The sequence below is a fragment of the Wyeomyia smithii genome, chromosome 3, assembly GCF_029784165.1.
Source record: "Wyeomyia smithii strain HCP4-BCI-WySm-NY-G18 chromosome 3, ASM2978416v1, whole genome shotgun sequence".
In the NCBI taxonomy this organism is placed as follows: Eukaryota; Metazoa; Arthropoda; class Insecta; order Diptera; family Culicidae; genus Wyeomyia; species Wyeomyia smithii.
The window spans coordinates 132,127,968-132,149,875 of NC_073696.1; the positions used below are offsets into that span (position 1 = coordinate 132,127,968).

General features: G+C 37.8%; 2 protein-coding genes across 3 annotated transcripts in view; both read right to left on the reverse strand.

Moving 5' to 3' along the window:
- Nucleotides 1–20,424, reverse strand: part of LOC129727005 (E3 ubiquitin-protein ligase TRIM37-like) — a 134,899-nt gene extending 114,475 nt beyond the window's left edge. Inside the window, exons 1-3 of one of the 2 annotated variants that reach the window (XM_055684347.1) lie at nucleotides 20,361–20,424; nucleotides 11,839–11,918; nucleotides 11,565–11,786 (exon numbers count right to left, since the gene is read on the reverse strand). In XM_055684347.1, coding sequence (XP_055540322.1) covers nucleotides 11,565–11,786; nucleotides 11,839–11,918; nucleotides 20,361–20,409 — 351 coding nt within the window. In that variant the 5' untranslated portion in view covers nucleotides 20,410–20,424. Of the gene's footprint in view, nucleotides 1–11,564; nucleotides 11,787–11,838; nucleotides 11,919–11,984; nucleotides 12,045–20,360 lie in introns of those variants that run through there. The other variant, XM_055684348.1, reaches the window with a different exon arrangement.
- LOC129727006 (uncharacterized) lies at nucleotides 8,442–10,840 on the reverse strand. Its single transcript, XM_055684349.1, has 3 exons — nucleotides 10,126–10,840; nucleotides 9,725–10,067; nucleotides 8,442–9,665 (listed from the first exon to the last, which is right to left on the reverse strand). Exons 2-3 carry the CDS (start codon nucleotides 10,005–10,007, stop codon nucleotides 8,452–8,454), a joined length of 1,497 nt encoding a protein of 498 aa, XP_055540324.1. The 5' UTR covers nucleotides 10,008–10,067; nucleotides 10,126–10,840; the 3' UTR covers nucleotides 8,442–8,451.
- Nucleotides 20,425–21,908: the final 1,484 nt, after the last annotated feature.

Consider the following 21,908-nt stretch of genomic DNA (forward strand, 5'->3'; position numbering starts at 1 on the left):
GCCGCCTTCGTTCACCATATCGTTCCGATCCTGTTGTCAGGTGTGGAGAGGGAGTCTTCCAAATTTCCAACCACAGCGAGTATCCGCTTAATATTTCTTTTCACAATCCGCCACATAATATAGCTGCGGCTTCCAGCAATGTTACACAACTGGAATTACGGAGCCACTCCATGGGATCTGACACTCGAACTCGCTCATCCGTCTCGTCCGACTTGCTGCTGAAATACGGTGTCGAATCAACTGAATCGAATCGATGAGTCGTATGCTTTATACAGAGAGGACCAGACCTTAACTAATAGTGATAAACGTTCAGGGGGTGATGTTTTGCTTGCCATTCGCTCTTGCATCAAATCGCGTCATGTGTTCCCTCCAAGTTACTCCGAAACAGAACAACTCTGGGTTTCGGTAATCTTGTCTGACGTGCACACCTTCATCGGCGTTATATATCTCCCGCCCAACCGTGTCAATAAGCTCGCAGTCATAGAGAAACATATTAACTTACTTAATTCTCAGACAAATGCAACGGACAACATTATCGTTATCGGCGACTTCAAGCTTCGCAGTATTACATGGCAGTCAAATCCAGAAGGCTTTTTCTATCCCGAAGTCACCCGCTCTGGAAATAGCTTTACATCCGGATTTTTGTTGGATGCCCTCTGCACCGCTTGCCTTAGACAGCTAAACAGGGTTCTCGATAACAACGGTCGTTTGTTAGACTTCTGCATCGTGAGCGACGAACCGGGTACAAATTGTAGCGTAATGCGGGCCCCATGTTCGTTAGTAAAAGATTGTAGGCATCACCCACAACTACTATTATTAATGCGCGACAGTTAAAGCGTTTTCGTTTATGCTAGCGCGAAGCAGTTTATTATGACTTTAGCAAAGCCGATTATGAAGAGTTGAACTCCTTTCTCATGGGAGTTGCCTGGGACGAGTTTATTCGAGATCATGTTGTCAACCTAGCCGTTTCTACTCTCTGTAACGTGCTACTGTATGCCATTGATCAGTTTGTTCCGAAGAAGTTTACAAAAGAGTGCGACGTGAAGAGCGCGCAATCTTATAGCTAATACTCAGCACAGAAGTATCAACAAACAGTTGTTCCATGCACACCTTAATCATTTGCAACGTGATCTGAGACGGAAGCCGAAGGGATTTTGGCGCTATGTTAGTATTCAGAGGAAGGAAACTGGTCTTCCTACGAGTATGCGTAATGGCAATCGCGAGGCTCCTACCATGGAAGAAATAGCCTCTCTTTTTCACGAACAATTTAGCAGCGTTTTCCTGAAGCCGGTCAGCTCCGTAGCTATCACCAGCGCTACTGCGAATGTTCCTTTTTTACCAGATATTGGTCCTCACCTCTCGATAACTAGGGGTGATATTATTACAGCAGCCAAACGTTTGAAATTTTTTTCCAGTGTTGGCCCAGATGTTGTTCCAGCCGTTGCACATAGGGGTATTTGTGTGCAAAAGTTGTAAAAAATTGCAAAACCTAAAATTATTATTGAACCATCATAATCAATACCACTAGACTCATAGATAGTGGGGGTATCCCATGGCAACTATTTCGCTTCAATTTGTTTTGTTCTTGGCTCACAACAGCTGTCAAATTACAAGGCGAAAGCAAAGCAGATTTTGAATACGGAATTTTGTGATATTTTCGGTGGAATTCATAATATTGGTGATTTTAGTTGACCTGTTTCAAATATGGATCTTCAAATGAAAGGTATGCATTAAGTTTTGAACATTTTAGATGGAGGGTTTGATGAGTTGTTTACTGTTTTTCTTTGCATTGCCAGTTTTGGAAATTTTACCTCCCGAATTGAGCTTCGAAATTGTTTTTTTTTTTTTTTTTCAATGTTCTGGATGTTTCTGTGCGCAAACGAACTCATTTTTAAGTAGATATGGGCGTCCTTTAACACGTCCCGAAAAATAAACTTGCGCATGTTTGCGCATTTATGATATATCATGACTTTATATGTACAATCCTATGCAATGTTTTTTTAATTTATAATTTTTTTTTCAAATTGCGACGTGTTTTCAGACACTGAAAAAATCTTTCAGAAGAATCTTCTTTGGAAATGGCTCCAAGAATCCTCTGCCACATCGTGGATTAAAAAATTTGAGTTTTTGGAGGCGGAGTTATTCCGAATAATGAAATGTTCATTAAAATCGCGGAAGATGCTTAAACAGCGAATGAGTATTTTTAAAGCAGATTTCATGCGCAGGTGGACAGCATCTAATCGTCACAAAATATGTTTCTCTACAATTAATGCGAAATGGTTAGGTGGATGTGTGAGCTTCCCAGCTTGCAAAGGAATTTTTAAAGTCGGTCGTCCGGTGAAAAATTTTGAAAACTTGAGTAATAGAAGTAAGCGCAACAAGACAAAGGAACTGAGAGACAACGTTTTCCCAGACGAATTAGTTTTCGCCACCCATATGAGTCAACGAGCCATCGGAAATGTCTACGTTATAAAAGAAATAGCTAAGGATCCATCAAAAGCTTTAGATGTACGAAGTACAATATCTTCCTGCAAACCCGACGAAGTTCAAAAACATTCACCCGAACAAGCATTGGCTATTCTTGTCGAAGCTAACCTCAGTAGAAGGCAGTGGAATGTTATACAGAGTGCAAATAAAAATGTAAACCCGTGTTATTCCATTCTGCAGAAGACAAAAGCTGAATGTTACCCAAAAAAAAATAGCGTCACGGAAACAAGCGCTGAAATACGTCTTCAATCTTTACTTGACCATACTACTTTAAGATTATGCAAATATTTGGATGAAGTATTAAGGCAGGTTAATTCTGAAGAATTGAAATATTTAGAGCTTTATTCGAAGTGGGGATGTGACGGTTCACAACAAGCTGAGTATAAGCAAAAATTTATAAACATGGAAGCCAACGATTGCAGTATCTTTCAAAGCTCCTTTGTACCGCTAAGGCTCACAAGCACTTTTAACGGAAATTCAACAATTTTGTGGCGAAACCCTGTACCTTCATCGCCTAGATATTGCAGACCAATTAGAATTAGGTTCGTGCGCGAAAGTACTGACATCACAAAATCAGAAATCAAATATATAGAAGATCAAGCGAAAATGTTGAATCAAACTAAATTATACACATCATATGGAAATTCAGTGTCCGTTACACATGTGTTAATGCCCACTATGCTCGATGCCAAGGTGTGTAACGCTGCCACTAACACCACATCGACTATGAAATACTATATTTGTAACGAAACGTCCAAACATTTCAATAATCTAACGATAACAAAATTGAATCCGGAAACTTTTAGATTTGGTCTTTCGACACTCCATGCGAGAATTAGTTGCTTCGAAACCCTGTTACATGTTGCATACAAACTACCAATTAAGAAATGGCAAGCCCGTACTAACCTGGAGAAACAAACTGTTTCTGCAACAAACAAACGATGGGAACACACCGCGCAGATTCTTTGGTGACCCTGTAAAGGCTTCGCAAATAACAGGAATCAATGTTGATTTAATTAATAAAATAAAAGTTATACTGGAAGCTGTTTCAAGTGGATACAGTATTGACCCGGAAAAATTTTCATTGCTCGCTTTACAGACAGCTAAGCTTTATGTGCAACATTATGGATGGTACCCTATGACGCCAACTTTGCACAAAATTTGCATGCATGCAATTCTACCAATTGGACAGCTTTCAGAAGAAGCAGCTGAAGCAAGTAACAAATACTTCCGCAAATACAGACAAAACTTTGCGAGAAAAACATCGAGAGTAGAATGTAATCATGATGTAATTAATAGGTTGTAATTAAGTTCCGATCAATTTCTTACGAGTTTGCGAAAAATGCCAAGAAAAACATCCTCGCAATTTCGTCCAGACTTTAAGTCTCTCGGTTCCATAACAAGTGAATTGCTCTGAAGATGTCGTTGTAACATTTGAGCACGATTTTGATGATGAGTTCGATGAATAAACGTTTTTCTATATTACTTCGTTTAACTGTATAAAAATGAAATATGAAGAAAAATAAATTTCCAGCTAAATCTGTTTCTGGGCAATCGTTTATTTTTGTGCAGTCTGTATCAAAGGCGTCAGCATTAAAGCAAACCCTCAGTGCTACATTCTGATTTGGATCTTGATCTTCTGTTTATTTTTATTAATCATTACTTCGTGATCAACTGTTTGGTGTACAGGTAAATTGCGAGGCTAGTGCTACAATTCTATTGACGCTAACAGCCTCTCTCGAGCCGATGTATATATGATTTTGAATAATCTATATAAGAAAAGTTATTTATCACTGATACGTAGATATTATTTGTCTTTCAACTGTGATTTTCATATTGAAGACATAAGAACTGCTAAATATAAAAATTTAAATGTTATTGCGCCTGAAAATAATTGTTTCCAACTTTTCACTTGAAATACCCCTATGTGGCGTTGTCCTAAAAAACTACATCTATGCTCTTGCATCCCTGTTAGCAGTGATTTTCAATTCCTCGCTTACTCATGGTGTCTTCCCAAGCTGCTGGAAAAACTCTTTTGTCTTCCCGGTTCACGAAAAAGGATGTAAGCGTACCGTTTCCAACTATCGAGAAATTACCACCTTGTGTGCTTCGTCAAAGCTTTTCGAGCTGATTGTTCTGAGCTTTTTGACACAGAAATGCCCGCAGTATATTTCGTCAGACCAGCACTTCGTATCATTCACTTCGTTCATCGTACGGCATATGGAAAAAGGGTCGCAGGTAGATGCAATTTACACAGATCTTTCTGCTGCATTCGACAAAATAGATCATGAAATTGCTTTAACTAAATTTGAAAGATTAAGCATTGACGGTAGTCTTCTTTCTTGGCTGCGCTCGTACCTGACTAACAGGAACACTTCTGTTAAAATAGGTGATCATGTTTCGTTCCCATTCCAAGTGAAATCCGGCGTTCCACAAGGCAGTCATCTCGGACCATTCGGACCATTCTTGTTTCTGTTGTACATGAACGATGTAAACCACGCCCTGAAATGTCCAAAAAATCTTACGCTGATGATCTGAAACTTTACTATGTTATTGAAAAACCAAGTGATGCCCTCTTTCTGCAAAATGAACTAAACGTCTTTGCGGCATGGTGCAAGACGAATCGAATGGTCCTCAATGCTCCCAAATGCTCTGTGATATCCTTTGGGCGTTAGCGACAGCTTGCCTTTACCGACTACGTCTCAAGCGGCACTGTTATGAAACGCGAGAGCACCGTGAAAGACCTGGGAGTACTTCTTGATTCTTCACTGACGTTCGAAAATCAAGTGTCATACGTGGTTTCGAAAGCATCATCTCAGTTAGGATTCATCTTCCGATTTGGCAAATACTTCCAGGACGTGTACTGCTTGACGGCTCTATATCGTGCTTTAGTACGGTCAACGCTCGAGTACTCAGCCATCGTATGGGCGCCATATTATCAAAAAGGAATCAATAGAATCGAGGCGGTCCAACGAAAGTTCGTACGTTTTGCGCTGCGTCATTTGCTGTGGCGTGATCGGAATAACCTTTTCAGATAAACTAAGCGCTGCAGGTTAATACATCTGGAGGCTCTCAACGTCAGAAGAGATGTCGCTAAAGCTTGCTTTATCAGTGACTTGCCATCTTCTAATATAGATTGCCCCGAGCTTCTCAGTCGTCTGGACGTAAACACCCGTAGACGTGCTCTTCGGTCCCATACGTTTCTTAGCAAGGCAGATCCAGGACGAACTACGGGATGCACGAACCGATGGAATGTATGAGTCGCGTATTCGACAATTGTTTTGAATGTTTCGATTTTAGTTTGTATAGACGTGTAATAAGAAATAACTTTTTGAGAGTGTTGTCTGTTCAATTTAGTCCTTACTTGTTAATCTTAGTTTTAGTCATTGGGGTCGTGTCTACCTGTTGACTGTACAAACAAATAAATAAAAATAAAAATAAACCCTTTTTATTCTAAGCAACGCTAGGTATGTTCAATAAGTGGTCAATAATATAAAATATGTGATAACCCTTTCTGACGGGCCCATATAATTGCGGAAGTAGAAAATGACTAAACCCTTTATAAGGCCGTGGAAATCGCGCTAGGAACCGACAGTTTCAGTAAAACATAAATAAAATGTAAAAATTATTCCCAAATTAACATTGCACACTTCTAGCAGTTTGAGAAAACTTGGAGTATTGTAATATATCCTTGGAAGTCCGTGTTTAAGCAAAATGTATAAACAATGTTCTTGGTGCAGCAAAAAAAAATTGTTTTCGTAGGTGGCAATATAGTTGCCACTGCCATATAAAGGGTTAAACAAAACCTCCTCTCTCGCTTTTTTAACGTCCTATTCATTGTTTCATTGCTCATAACGCCAGTGTCAACATCGCAGCTGCTACAGAAAATTGAAAACCGAAGCAAGCAAGTGTTTTAAGACTCTAATACACTCTTTGACCATGTGTCAAATATTTGTCTCTTTTTGACAGATAAAAATTTGGCCAAAGATAATTGAGCCGTTGCGGAACAGAGTGGTCTAAAGACCACTTTTTTTTCAAACAAACAGAAATGGCCATTCTGTTTCGGAACAGAGTGGTCTATGTACATAAATCGGTGTAATACTAACATGTAACACGTAACATGTAGCATATTACATGTGATAAGTAACATGTCACTGGTTCTGTACATGTCACACGTAATGTAACACGAAAAATGTAACCTGTAAAACATTATGTAATATGTAACATGTTGTGTTACATGTAATGTTACACGTGACATGCTATATGTATCATATAACATGTGGCACTAGCCATTTTACACGAGTTACCGTCATTTTCATTGTCATTTACCAGGTTTAGGTACATAGACCACTCTGTTCCGAAACGATTCGAGGATTCCAGTGAATATATATATGAAGTCAGAGTGGTCTATGTACATTGGTGAGATAAAATCACCATTTCGCAAAGAAACTGTTAGTTTTATGTATCCCAAAGTTAAACCACTTCATAACCTTTATACTAGAACATTTTGTTTGAAAGAATCCGTTGAACAGAATTTTATTCAGAGATTTTTCGAAAATTGCTTCTCCTGAACAATTTGCTCGATGGCACATAGACCATTCTGTTCCGCAACGGTTCAACTGTTTGTCACTCTCCATTTTTTACATGGGGCAAACAACAACCATGATGTCAAATAAATTTAACCATTAGGGTAAATGTACCAATAGTGGCGCAAATAGTAGCTACTTCTGAGAAATTTTAACGAATCCAATTGAGACTCAAGTCACTTTGGATGTATGAACATATGATTTGATAGACAATTTAGTTGTTTTGCTGATAAATAATTCGTTGTGCATTTTTAAAACTAATGAATTTGAAAAAAATCAACAATTGTTATCATAGCTTTTGTACCTTTAGTGGAGGTACTGTTCCTATAATGGTGGTACCATGTACCTATAGTGGAGGTAGTTTTAAAAACTTGAAATTTCTATAAATGAAATGGATGAAGATTGTACATTTTGAAGTTTGTTGAACAGTTACAAGTTTAGGAAACAAAAAACGATGAGTTTAAAATAAATATGGAAATCAATGTGAATATTTTATTACACAAAAAATGGGACATACGTCCGTCACTTTCTATATAATCTACAGTCCACTGTCTATAACTCTGCTGAACATTTTATTTAGAATTGTGAATGAAACTAAAAAGAATCTGTGAAATTTTGGTAATATTATAATAGGTTGAGTTTAGATATAATTCAAACTAGAAAATCGAGTTGACTGGATTCATTTTCATTTTCGCTCATTTTCTATGCAATTGAAATTTAATGAAAATAAGGGATTTATTAACCAGTAACCATGGAGCATTTCAAATGCATTGAATACAAAGTCAATGTATTCAAAAGATAGCTTATATTAAAAGTCAGTTAAAATGATATAACAAAAAAAATAACCTGAAAAAATTCATCAGACGACAATTATCTCTGATGTTTTAGCTTCAGTGCCTCGAGTGACTCGATCTTTTGCTTTTTTTCTCGATTATTTTCCATTAACTTCTTACGTTTTTTCTCCTCTCTCTCCTTTTTCGTAGTTCAGCTTTTTTCTGTTTTTTTTTTCGAAGTTCTTCTCTTTTATTCTTACGATGCTCAGCTTCCTCTTGTTTTCGCTCCCGAATTTTTGTTTTTTCTTTCTTCAGTTGTTCTTTTTTTATTTAAGCAAGCTCTCTTTCCTCTACTCTGGCTTTTTTCCTGGCTGCATCATTTTCTTTTTCTTGTTCAAGTCGTCGGATTTCTTCAAGCCGCTCTGAGGCCGTCAGTACCGGGTGGAATTTTCTTTTATAATTCCTGTGAATGTTGCTCCGACGAGGAGTGGGCGGAGTTTGAAGCAATTCGGTTATGCTTATTTTACGGCTCGGAATGTTGTGTCCAGTCTTCTCTTTCATGACACTGAGTGGAATACTGTCATCTGATATGAAACTATTGTTACCTACCTCCTCATTAAATGTTGGATTATCCTCTGGAGAGATATGTAGTCACTTGACACAGTCATCTCTGGAGTCGTACTGCTCAATAACTGCGAATCAATAGGCATCAACAGCATTTCATATAGCTGCCGGATGATTTCTCCTCCTGCAGATAAGACAGAACCGCTACTAAAGCTGTTAATGCGCTCCCTACCAATGCAATCTATAGCAGTTTTGATTATTGAAGTTGGAATGATAACCGAATCTTCAATAATTACATCTTGTCCTTTTTTTTCCTCATTCAATTCAGGATTGACCTCTACTGAATTGAAGGTGGAAAGTTCCTTGTCTGTTTCTTGAGCTACTGGTTTATTAGGGTTTTCGCTAGTTGACTTGTCGTAATCCACATTTTCAGGACCAAAAGAGAATAATCCGCAAACTCTGAACCCGTTCTTAACACTGGCCGTTTTGATTCCTTTGTTCATAGCCTTTTGCAGTACGTCAGGAAAGTGTTTCAGCAGTATATTTTCACCTCCATTTTCCAGCCGCCACTCCGATACGGCAGTCTTCCAGGCACTTTTCAATGGTTTAAAAATGGCGACGTCTGCTGGCTGAGTTATTCTCGTAGTGTTTGGATATAAAGCAATCAGCACAATACCCAAATCCAAGCACAGATCGGCCACCTCCGCAGTCGTGTGTGAAGAGTGACCATCCACGAAATACAGCACTGGGAACTGCACTTTTTTACTTTGAAGATGAGGGTAGAAAACGTTCCTGACGTATAGCATAAAGTTGGCGGTATCCATCCACCCCTTTGCACTTTTGCTAATACCCCACTCTCCGGGGAACTTCTGCAATACTTCCACAGAAAGGGGCTGCATAGGAATAACAACTACTGGAGGTACAACTGATCCGTGTGCTCCGAAGGTAAACATTACTGTTATGTTTTTGTGCCCGTCTGCATGCTCGCATTCATACACATTCTTATTGCCACGGCTAGCTAGCACGGCTTTAGTTTGTGGGTGTAGGTAGAATGACGTTTCATCGCCGTTGTATATGCGGGTTGCATCCGATGCGGCTGACATAAGGTTGTCTTCCTCGAGATATGATGCTACGTTCGTGAACCATCCGCGAATGTCTGCCTCTTTTACTTTAGAATTTGCGGAAGACACAGTTTCTGGCGTGCGGAAAGTGATTTCACGATGCCGGCGAAGGAATCCTTCCAGCCATTTTCGACCTATAATCGATAAGATGTTAACAATTTTTCAACTGATTTTTATTATAATGAATACAAACCTGGGACATTGTTCGTGAACGGATTGGGTCGAGAATTCGTTCCGAAGAATGTCTTCACTTTATGCAGAAGTAATTCCTTAACTACCGGAAATCCTTTCTTCTCCATCGTTTTCAAATATTGCACGAGTTTCTGTTCTTCGTCTCCTGTTAGAACAGTCGGTGGCCCTTTCCGGGCTTTTCTGGTCCACTTGCCACTAAGTCGGTAACGAACGGTAGACTGAGGGATGCCATAAGCTTTGCATGCTGCGTACAGTGACTTTTTCTTAGAGAGGACCAGCTCCATGCAGCGGGTGATAGCTCCTTCATCGTGTTTATGTGTTTTTTTTTCGCTGCAGAATCCATTCTGTAATGAGTTATGAAGCTAAAACGTTTTTTTGGTACAAGAATTCTAGAGTTTTTACCTATATGTGGACACCTTCGTCAACGCGTAGAGGCGGGTAAGCGAGTGGTATCTCTAAAATAACGGCCAATAGGATCGTCGCTGATCGTTTTGCGTTCTGAGTGTCACACGGCACAAAGCGGAGGACGAAACAAGAAAAAGATGCGACAATCGCACACACGGCGAGGCGCGAATGGACACACTGGTGAGCTGAGGTCCAATGCGCACTTTTGGCGGACCCAAGCAAATTGTTTTAAATTAATGAAACATCACGGAGTGCATTGACTTATTTTTCACTTTGAAACACTTCTTTAATCTTTTGTAACTGAGGATGTACACTCGAAAACGGTTGAAAACAGAATGAAAACTAACTTGCGCAAATGTGCCGTATTTATATCGGTTTAATAGCGTCGCAGAAAGTTCTCGGCTCTTTTTTCACCTTCTTCCATGCGGTTGAATGAACTTGGTGGAATAGACTGCTGAATGGCCTTTGTTCCAGTGCAAGTGTCAATGAAATGTCCTTTAAAATGTTGTTTTTATTCGTAGCTTAGAAGTAGTGAATAGGAAGGGCATTGTCCTGCAGCGATGATGTAACGATAAAGCTCAAAACCTGTTCGTTGCGCAAACACTGTATATGCGCTGAATATTCAAAAATCTGAACTGTGAACGATTTGTTTTCGTTTGACACTTGTAAACATTCGAATGCCTCCACTATGGGAGCAACGGTGTTTCTGTGTACCAATAATGGCGCAGTTGAAAAAAACGGGGTTAAATCAAACAAAAACGATTTAAGTGCTAATGAATCTTTAAATTGATGAGTTTTCTACACAATAAGTACTAAAAATTATATGAGACTTTGTTTTAACTTAATAAATATCCCTTAAATAAAATCGAATGCAGCTTAAGAAAACACTAAAAATCAAGCGGTATTCAGCTAGTGATTTGGAAAAACGTTTTTTCCCTTTAGTGTTTCACTGTAAAAAGGGAATTTTTCCCTTAAACATTACATAAAACCCATACAAACATGTTGCATTATACTTTTTTTGCCAGTCTTACTCAAAATAAAAGAAAAAACTCTCTATATCGCACTACCTCCACTATTGGTACTACCTCTACTAAGGGTACATTTACCCTACATGTTTTCCCATACAAAAGTATTAATTTTTTTGCGGAAAATAGGGATAACAGTCAAGTCGCTTCACGATGCTAAGTCAAAAGTGACAAAAACTAGTATTGGACAGTTATGCAGTGCAGGTACCGGCAAAATAGGAGTGTCAAATAAATCATTCAAACATTTGATATTCAAAGGCAAGGAAAGGACGACTTTACTTATCTCCTTTCCTCACCACTACTTATAATCTATTAGAATAAAGCTTCACGTACTACAAATGACATCGATGCCTTTAAAGCTGATTTAGCAAATTAATTAATTAATTGACTATGTACAAATATGAAATATACCTGTTGAAGATTTTCTATGTGAACAGCTACTTCCTCGAACCATCGGCAATTCACTAATTCTGAAACGTGTAGAGTGGCACGACAATGAGGGCACTGATGACGTTGTTCGGTTAACCACCGTGAAATACACAAATAGCAACATAATTTCGAGCAATGTGGACAAAGATGTGCCTCTTGCAGTTTTTCCATGCATATAAAACACCGGAATACATCATTGATAATCTGGAAATGTGTATCTCAGCTTTCATAAGGTTAATATTTATGCTTGACTTACTTCCGGAAGTTGTTCGTTGTTAGTTTCAGCCGAAGCTTTGTTTGAAGCAATCGGTATAATGCGTTTCGCCATGAAAGATTCTGCAAGTTTTTTTCAACTAAGAGTATATTAAGGAACACAAAGCATAGTAAGCGCAAATCACACACAATAATAATATTATCTCTCTAAACGCATGTTCAGCGACGACGATATATCTTGAATACAGCAGTTGTAAAATACAACAAAAATAACAACACAAACAAAACACAACAGGGATGAGCGATACTTGTATCGATACCAACGGTATCGATACATGGAGCCGAAGTATCGAGTATTTCGGCATCGATACTCGATGCTAGCGATGAGTAGCGGTATCAGAGATACCAAATGTGCAGATTTGTCTGCAAAACGCAGATTTTTGGAGCCCGTGTGCAGATTCCTAGTGAATTGCAGATATTTGCAGTTTTTCCACGATTTCTGCAGATTTTATCAGAGTCTCCTTATATTTGCGCAGATTTTTTTAAAATGTGTGCAGATTTTTACAGACTTTTGCCCGCGTGAGCGAAATTTTTTCGGATCACGGGTAGATTTTTTTCAGATTTCGAGCACATTTTTCCGGTTTTTCGAGCAGTTGCAGACATTTTTCAAAAACATCTGGCATCTCTGAGCGGTATCGATACTTTGCCAACGATACTTTGAAACGATACCGATACCACCACTTCCCTGACACCGTAATCCATACCTACGATGCCTTCTATTGGGGATAGGCGATACCAGTATCGATACCAACGTTATCGATACTTCGGCCAAAAGTATCGAGGGTTTTGGCATCGATACTTTCTATACCGATACCACGATACTTGGTATCGTTTTGTGCAAAAGTATTCGAGTACTCAGGTATCAATTAGAGATCCTCAGAGGGAGAGATACGCGATGAAAAAAACCGCTGATTTGGCAACTAGGTTTCACTTGAGACTGTGTTATAAAGAGATACGCAAAGAGAAAAGCAGTCATTTTAAACAATTCTGGCAACCACATTTATTTTCGTATGACTTTTCATACGCACTAGAAAGTGTAATGAAATTTGGAAACTTTGTAAGGATATATTACTGAGTTTCAGTGCTTGCTCATACAATTATAATAATTTACAATGCATCACTCATAACATGAGCATGACGAACACATTATTCGTTGAAACCGTAATTGCACGTGATTCACAGAATTTAAACTGATCGCAACACACATTCTATACGAAAAGTAACACGCATGAGTTTGTTTACTTTGCACACTTGGAGCCTCGATTTGACGGTTCACTTGGAGTTTTCGACCTCACTCTTTGCGTATCTGTTCATAACACCGTCTGTAGGTTTCACATATCGGAGGTGCCAGATCTCTTCTCAAAGCGCAATGTTCACTAACTTTTTTAATCGGCTCGTATAACTGATGGTGGCGGTGAAAGTCCTGGGGAATAATAAAGCGCATCACAAAAACCGTGAAGGTGTTAAATTTTATGTTTATGTTTAATTTTATTTACTTACATCATTATACTGTAGACCATACAAAGGGTTTGTGAACCACCAGTTGAAAATCACTGTGATGAAGCAACTTTCGAGCATTCTCAATTCATGTTTTAGCAATAAATCATGAAAACCGTGTAAAAATAAATATATTCTTTGTTGAACCTTATTGCAATACCTTTCAATGTGTTACCTTTCTTGTTCATTTGGCACGAATTTTGACATGTTCGTTTGGCTCACAACACTCTCTTCGCATATCTCTCCCTCTGAGTATTGCTAGTATCAATACTTCAGACAGTATCGCCCATCCCTAGAACACAATAATAATGTGACGTTTCATTGAGCTGCACATATAAATAAAAATACCCAAGTATGCGTATTTTTGACACATATCAGCCCCATCAGCCCTTTTGTGCGGGAAGGTACACGGTAAGAAAAGAAAACCCATTAATGGATACTTTTTCAACCATTTCGCCAAAAAGTGAGCCAACCCATTTAATGGGTAAACTCGATTTAACCATTACCGGGTATACCCTATAGTCACTGTATTCTTTACTAGTCTGGCGGACTGGATTTCGGGAACCAGTGTGAACTGTCAAAACGGGAACCAGTCGATAGTGTGTCGATTTTCGCATTTGAAGTATTGTAATCGTGCCGTCAAAAGATACAGAATAAATTAGACTCAATAATTGGACTTTTTGTGACAATTATTGTTTTTTTTTTAGATTAGTTATTGTAATGAATTAATGATCACAATAATGTTAAATTTATACATGTAAGAAAATCACAAGGAATATTTTCTTTCGTCGCATCAATAACGTGCTCTTTTTATAATTAATTGTTTATTGATAACATTATACTGCCATACATTTGCTGACCTGTCGCTTTTCACTCTGTACTACTGTACGGGAAATGCGCAATCGAAACAAAATGAATTTTTTTATAATTTTCTCTTTCAACGAATGACATGTTGGAATATGCACTGCCGGAACCATTATCATTAATTTAAAAAATTCTTGATCCAAGCTAAAATTAATCGTTTTGAGACGGTCGAAATTTGATTTGAAAATTTGTTCTAGTTCCAAGAAGAAATTGAAAGTGTCTATGTTAACGTAAACTAGAGCACCTCCCGAATAATCTCCAAGATGTGTAAAAAAAGTTACATCGTTCAAAAGTACATCTTGACTTAGACAACAACTCATGCATGCTCTACAAGTTTGAGATCTTGTGATTAACTTTCTTATTATCATTCCAGATAAGTAATATATCACGTTATGTTCAGAATATCGATTGCACAATGTATCAACCTCCTCAATAAATTCATTGTCATCCTCAGAGTGCTCATCTTCTTCACCACGGTAGGATTTTGGTGTGGCGTCTAGATCAGTGTAATTGCTTTCGTCTCTGCTCTTGGTTACTTCAGACATTTCGAGAAGCCAGCTGTTATCTTCCCAGTCATATGACGTCTGTGCTACACTGTTCAAATATTGTGAAACGGATATTAGTTGCAAACTGTCCTTTAGTTGTAGCGCAGTTGGTCTGATATGTCGACTTCTTATCTGTGAGAAAATGTTCTCTAACGGGTCTTGCGTGAGCCTGCCGCCGAGAAAATAGTCAAAATTTTCGACTCTCAAAAAATAATTCTGAAGCCTCAATACACCATCTGTAGCCATAACTGCCGCGGATTGCCAAGGCTTGCTTTGACTTTTTGCACCTACTTTACGGAATTAGTACTAGCAACAAGAAGCTAAAAAGAAAATTGAAGAACAAAATATATCACAGGTGACGATCAGTACCACTTGCTTACAACGGAACAAAAAAAAGTTAAAAAATGGTCGAACCACAGCATTATTGAAGGCTTACGTACTAAATTTGTTTGCGGCCATACCGCTTATGAGGAAGAACGAAAAAACGGTTCCTACCTAGAGCTAGAACGCTGCGAGAACGGCTGCAATTTTTGCATTTTGAAAGCGGCATTTTGAATGAAATTTTTGAACTGTTAAAGCATAAAGCTGTTAGCATGGAGGAGCCAAATAAAAATTGCGCCTTATTATTCGATGAAATGGGCATCCAATCAGTCGAAAGCTTTTGCAACAATATCAAACAATATGTTGGAAAGATAACACTACCAGAACGTGAAGGACTAGCCAATCATGGTGTTATGCTGGCTGGTCTGCGGTCGCGTTGGAAGCAAGTAGTAGGGTACTCTTTTAGTGGTGATTCAATTAAATCCGGAACAATTAAATTAATTACGGATAACATCATCCGAAAATCTGAGGCGTGTGGTTTTCGTGTTCATGCTGTTACTAGCGATTGCAGTGGTAATTTGTTCAATTTGCATTCACTGCACCTAAAATTCATAGTGGGCTATGAGCGATTTGATTATTTTAACTAATTTGATATGTATTATTACAAAAATTTCTTTTCTTTATACAGGATCTAACAAAAGGTTTTGGAACGACTGTGGCGTTCAGCATGCTAGGGGAAACGTTTTACGCAATAAGCCTCTCGTTCATCCAGTAGATGCATCTCGTACACTGGAACTGTTACCAGATATCGTTCACGTATTCAAAAGCATGGTACAAGGTTGGATTGCCAATCGTATCATCGAGTTGGATGAACAAACGACAAACGAAAACGGTCTTGTCTCCAGAGTGGCCGATATTTCCCATTTAAAAGAACTCGTTGCTTACGAACAAGACTGCGACTTGAAGTTAGCTTGTGGATTGACACCAGAAGATGTAAATTTCGAACGAACCAGCTCAAACTTCGACAAAATAAAGGTTAAGACATCAACAAAATATGTCAATCATAGTGTAGCAGCTGCGCTTGAAGTTTTCGCTTAAGAAAACAACAGAGAAGATGTCTTGACAACTGCCTTATTGATTGATACTATTTCTACTTGGTTCACAATTGTTACATCGCGATCTATGCAACTATCGTTTAGTAGGGTGTACGAGAATGCGTATGATAATACTATCGATAATTTAGTATAGTTTCGATCGATAGTATTCAATTGTAGAGTAGGTGCAAAAAGTCAAAGCAAGCCTTGGCAATCCGCGGCAGTTATGGCTACAGATGGTGTATTGAGGCTTCAGAATTATTTTTTGAGAGTCGAAAATTTTGACTATTTTCTCGGCGGCAGGCTCACGCAAGACCCGTTAGAGAACATTTTCTCACAGATAAGAAGTCGACATATCAGACCAACTGCGCTACAACTAAAGGACAGTTTGCAACTAATATCCGTTTCACAATATTTGAACAGTGTAGCACAGACGTCATATGACTGGGAAGATAACAGCTGGCTTCTCGAAATGTCTGAAGTAACCAAGAGCAGAGACGAAAACAATTATACTGATCTAGACGCCACACCAAAATCCTACCGTGGTGAAGAAGATGAGCACTCTGAGGATGACAATGAATTTATTGAGGAGGTTGATACATTGTGCAATCGATATTCTGAACATAACGTGATATATTACTTATCTGGAATGATAATAAGAAAGTTAATCACAAGATCTCAAACTTGTAGAGCATGCATGAGTTGTTGTCTAAGTCAAGATGTACTTTTGAACGATGTAACTTTTTTTACACATCCTGGAGATTATTCGGGAGGTGCTCTAGTTTACGTTAACATAAAAAAGCAAAGCCTTGATGCTGCATTCCGATTCGGAACTTGACCTTCTGTTTACTATACACAGACTTCGCAGCCAACTGTTAAGTGTACAGGACAATTACTGGGCTAGCGCTACGATCCTACTGACACTAACAGTCTCTCCCGAGTCAAGACTCGGACCTACGACGACTGGCTTGTTAGGCCAGCATCGTACCTCGAGACCAGCTGGGGAGGCGTTACGTTAACATAGACACTTTCAATTTCTTCTTGGAACTAGAAAAAATTTTCAAATCAAATTTCGACCGTCTCAAAACGATTAATTTTAGCTTGAATCAAGATTTTTTTAAATTAATGCTAATGGTTCAGGCAGTGCATATTCCAACATGTCATTCGTTGAAAGAGAAAATTATAAAAAAATTCATTTTGTTTCGATTGCGCATTTCCCGTACAGTAGTACAGAGTGAAAAGCGACAGGACAGCAAATCTATGGCAGTATAATGTTATCAATAAACAATTAATTATAAAAAGAGCACGTTATTGATGCGACGAAGGAAAATATTCCTTGCGATTTTCTCACATGTATAAATTTAACATTATTGTGATCATAATCATAACTAATCTACAAAAAAACAATAATTGTCACAAAAAGTCCAATTATTGAGTCTAAGTTATTCTGTATCTTTTGACGGCACGATTACAATACTTCAAATGCGAAAATCGACACACTTTCGACTGTTTCCCGTTTTGACAGTTCACACTGGTTCCCGAAATCCAGTCCGCCAGACTAGTAAAGAATACAGTGACCATAGTACTCCGATACAATAACGTAAACACGGCGTATAGTAAAGGTAGGGATACCATCCGTCCTGATTTAGCAGGACATGTCCTGATTTTGAGAACCATTTGGAGCGTCCTGAATTATTTTTCATATTTTAGCATTTGTCCTGATTTTTCTGAATGATGCCGGATATTCAAAAAGGGAGAAAATTGCTCAGTACTTTCATCTTGACTCCAGGAAGAAACGAACTCATTTCGAACGATTTTTTTCTTTGGTTGAATCTTGATGAGAGAAATTGTCTAGTCGTTGAAATCGTTAAACGTTTTTTGACAATTAAGTTTATTTCAAACAGTTTACTAGTGTTGCATTTTTTAAGGTATCTACACACTTAAAACTGGATCTCGAGCTCGGCAAAAAAACATCCAAGTTCACTCGGCAACTTTGGATTCAACCGGTATTTCAGCAAAAAAATGCCGGTTGCTGACAGTTGTCAGATCATTTTGCCGAGACTTCGTCCGAAAAACTAAGCTTGACGAATCTCGTCTCTATTTTTTGCCGAATTTATCGTTAAACACTGTTGATGCCGAGGTCAGCAAAAACATTACTGGTATCTCGGCACCAATTTTACCCGTTGCCGTGTTTCGGCAATACAGCTGTCATTCTCATGAACGAGTTGCCGCCATTTTTCTTAGTGAAAATTTATGCGTGTTACGGGTGAGCAAACAGGAATCGGATAAAAGTTTGGCTGAAATTTGTGCAAATTACAAGTGTTTACAATCCAGTAGCCGAAAAAAATGTAGTACAGTTTAGGGGGAAGTGGCTGGAGCTCAAAAAGTGTAGTTTCAAATCGTGTGAATACAATATTGTATTTGTTTTAGGGATAGGCATTAGACGTAATTTTAGATTAGATGTTTAGCTCAATGCCCTACTGGCGAGCAAGATAAAGATAAGTATTCAAGATTTAGTGTAAATAAATTTCTTTACTTACTAAAACTCATCGAGCTTATAATTTATCTTTTGAAAGAACTTTGCTTACCTGCTTCATAGCAAAACTATTTTCTGCGATTGGATTCCACTGAAAAAACGGCTCTTTACTGTGCCGAACATTCAGCTTATATAACCGAAAGGTCGTTGGACGGGTTTGCCGCTTCTCGGTTGGATTTGCCGAGAGTACAGTCAATTGTGTACCGCGATTCTCGGCATAAAATGACATCTGTCAAATATTGGTTTTCCGAGATTCTCGGCAAAAGAGATTCAGCCGAGATGGTTGCCGAGCACTCGGCTGTCCAAATCTCGACACAAACAATGCCGAGATTCGGCGAAATTTTTTAAGTGTGTACTAACGCCTAATAAATCAAAGTTGCAAAATTGAATCGTTCGAGAAATACGTTAACCCTTAAAATCACCTAAAAACATAAAATCTTCGTTTAACAGGTTAACTGCTCTTAAACTAACCAATATGCATAAAAAAAATTGAAAGATTTACTTTTTAAAGTGCAAACATTACCATGTTGTTTTCAAACAACACTGTGACTTTATCGCAGAATAAAGTCGAAACAATTACTTTTGTTAACAGTAACTTTAAAATTGACCTTTTGTTAGTATAATTACTGATAATTCAGACATTTCCACTAACCACTAGCCTTATTTTAAAATTTATTTACAAAGACAGTCAGCACCAGTCGGGAATCTCGCCATGTTTTATTTTCGTTTACGAGATTTTGACAGCAAAAATAAAAACAAAACATTCAAATACAGTACTTCCAGCTGTTGAGTTTTTTCGTTAGAGTCAAGAGAGCTGGTCTAATGAATTATATATTTCTAAAAAATACTAAAACACGTAAATTTTAAAAAGTTTTTAGTAGTGTTGTTTTAAAGCAACATTGCGCATTTAAGGGTTAAATATGCGGTTTTTGGCGTATTTTGAAACGCAAATCTCAAATTACGTGTTTTATTTATTGATAACTCAAAAAATAACAATAGCTTAGAATAAATTTTTGCTGGAAAAAAATTGTCCTGATTTTTACCTCCGACGAAATGGTAATCCTAAGTAAAGGGCGATACTGTCGAGCAGTTCAGAATAAGGCGCAATGTATAGGGCGATACTGTCGAGCGAATCGAAAAAGGCGCATAGTAAAGGGCGAAACAATTAATTCTTGAATATACCAGGTAAAGCGACTGAAATTCATGTTTTAGGTTTACCATGTACAAAACTAGAGCAATTTTGCTTTTATTAGAATATTTGGATGACAAACATATTGTTCAATAGTTATTTAGGATTTGAATTAGTGATTGAAAACTTCGATTGCCTTTTTTGAGTTTTGTTGTCATTGTAATATTCATCCTAATCACGAAGCAGTCCTGGTGAAATACTTGCGTGTTCCACAAACGGGTTTTCACGACAGATTTCGCAAGCGAAAATTTACGCTTTTTTCTCTTGTCAATTTTTTCACTTCGCCTAGGACAGGACGTGACAAGAGAAACCAAAAATCACCCAAAGTTCTGTCAAAGCGAAAGCCCTCTTTGATTGGTCGATTTTATTAAGCGCACTATTACATTTTATTATTATTCGGTACGGTTGGCCGTGCTGCGAAAACTATCGATATTTTTTGTTTACACTGTTTTTGCTTACCAAGTGAATGAACAGCTTTTGGTTTAACAATTTTTTTAAACTTTTTCATACACTAGACTGTGTAATGATAAGATTATTTAGTCCCTAGATAAGTAATGTCGCTAGTGTGTCCATTGTATTCGAGGCAAATCATGTTGCATAAAAGATTCCAAGCACTAGAATCGATTTGTCGCGATTCGACTTGAAAACTGCTTTAAGAATCATGATCTAGTAGACCTACCTCTATTTTGAGCCTTGTTATGGGCAAAAACTGCCAAAAGAAAAAGCAGACTACACTGAGCCAAATTGCTCGTACATAAATGTGTTATCATTGCTTGACATTAGCTTTTAACGATTGTATATCATTTTAAAACTGATTATCACCCTTTGCTTGCACAGTTCAAGCAAAAAAGGGCGACACGAAACAGTTAAAATTATTGTTATTAACTATGGAAAAGTTTATGGATGAGCACATCGAAAATGAAACGGTGTCAAACTGAATCGTAAAACAGTTCATGTATGTATATGATTTCCTTAACCCATTCCCGGCGGAGGGTAATCAGATTTTACCTCGAAAAATGACCTTCAAACTCTTATTACTCAGCCACTGCGCGTACAATTAACACAAACGGTTCTCAAACCGTATTTAATAGTTTAATCGTTCAAAATATCAGGTTTAATTGTTAAGTTGTAATCCAAGTTCAGATGTCAGGTGATGCCATAACACTTAGATAATATCACCGAGTATGGTAAAATGAACTACCGAGATTTCAACAGCTGAGATCTCGGTAATACATCAGAATACCCAGATTCTGTAAAATCAACAATTCACAACTTGTCAAACTTTAACGAAATTCTCGGTGTTATTTTACCGGGACTCGGAAATTTCAACTGTCGAATTATTACGAAAAATTCGTTAAAATTTACTGAAGTACGCATTTTGCGATTTCTCAGATAAATCCAGGAAATGATGAAAACGATTAATTATCCGTATAATTTTATTAATTATTTTGTCAAATGATTCAACTTATTACAGCATTGGTAGAAACAGGAGAGTTGTGTTGCTTCCTGGAAATAAAACAACATCCATCACGGCAACTTCCATCCTGCGAAGTGAGTCGTTAACCTACAAAATCGAGTAAGGAAAGAATTAATTGTTTACTTCTAGTATTATATTTGCAATAAACACAAACAAGATCTGAGAAATAATATTGTATACTTACTCCACATTTTAGATTATTCTGAATATTACAGATTTCTCCGGAATGATGATCAACCGCGAAACCTGTTCCTTTTACATCTAAACCGAAACACGAACAAAATTGATAGTGAAGCTTTCGTTATTTTGACAGTTCTATTTTTCGGAATCTCGGTAAGAGCTTTTTTGGTTCAACGAGATCTCGGTTAAATGATGTCAAGCTTCCGAGATTCGGTATTTTAGTTTACTGAACTCGGAAATTCGCTGTTTTACGGATTTTTTCGGCACACAAATTTACGGTATTCCGGTAAACACATTCGGTTTCCAATTTCTCAGTAATTTTGTTACAGAACGGTAAACGAAAATGTTTT

Bases quoted from the DNA above. Each gene is read 5' to 3' on its own strand.
- LOC129727006 (XM_055684349.1), bottom strand. From the start codon at position 10,007: ATGGAGCTGGTCCTCTCTAAGAAAAAGTCACTGTACGCAGCATGCAAA. The intron at 9,666-9,724 runs GTTTGTATTCAT...TATCGATTATAG, and splicing joins GTTCACGAACAATGTCCCAG to GTCGAAAATGGCTGGAAGGA.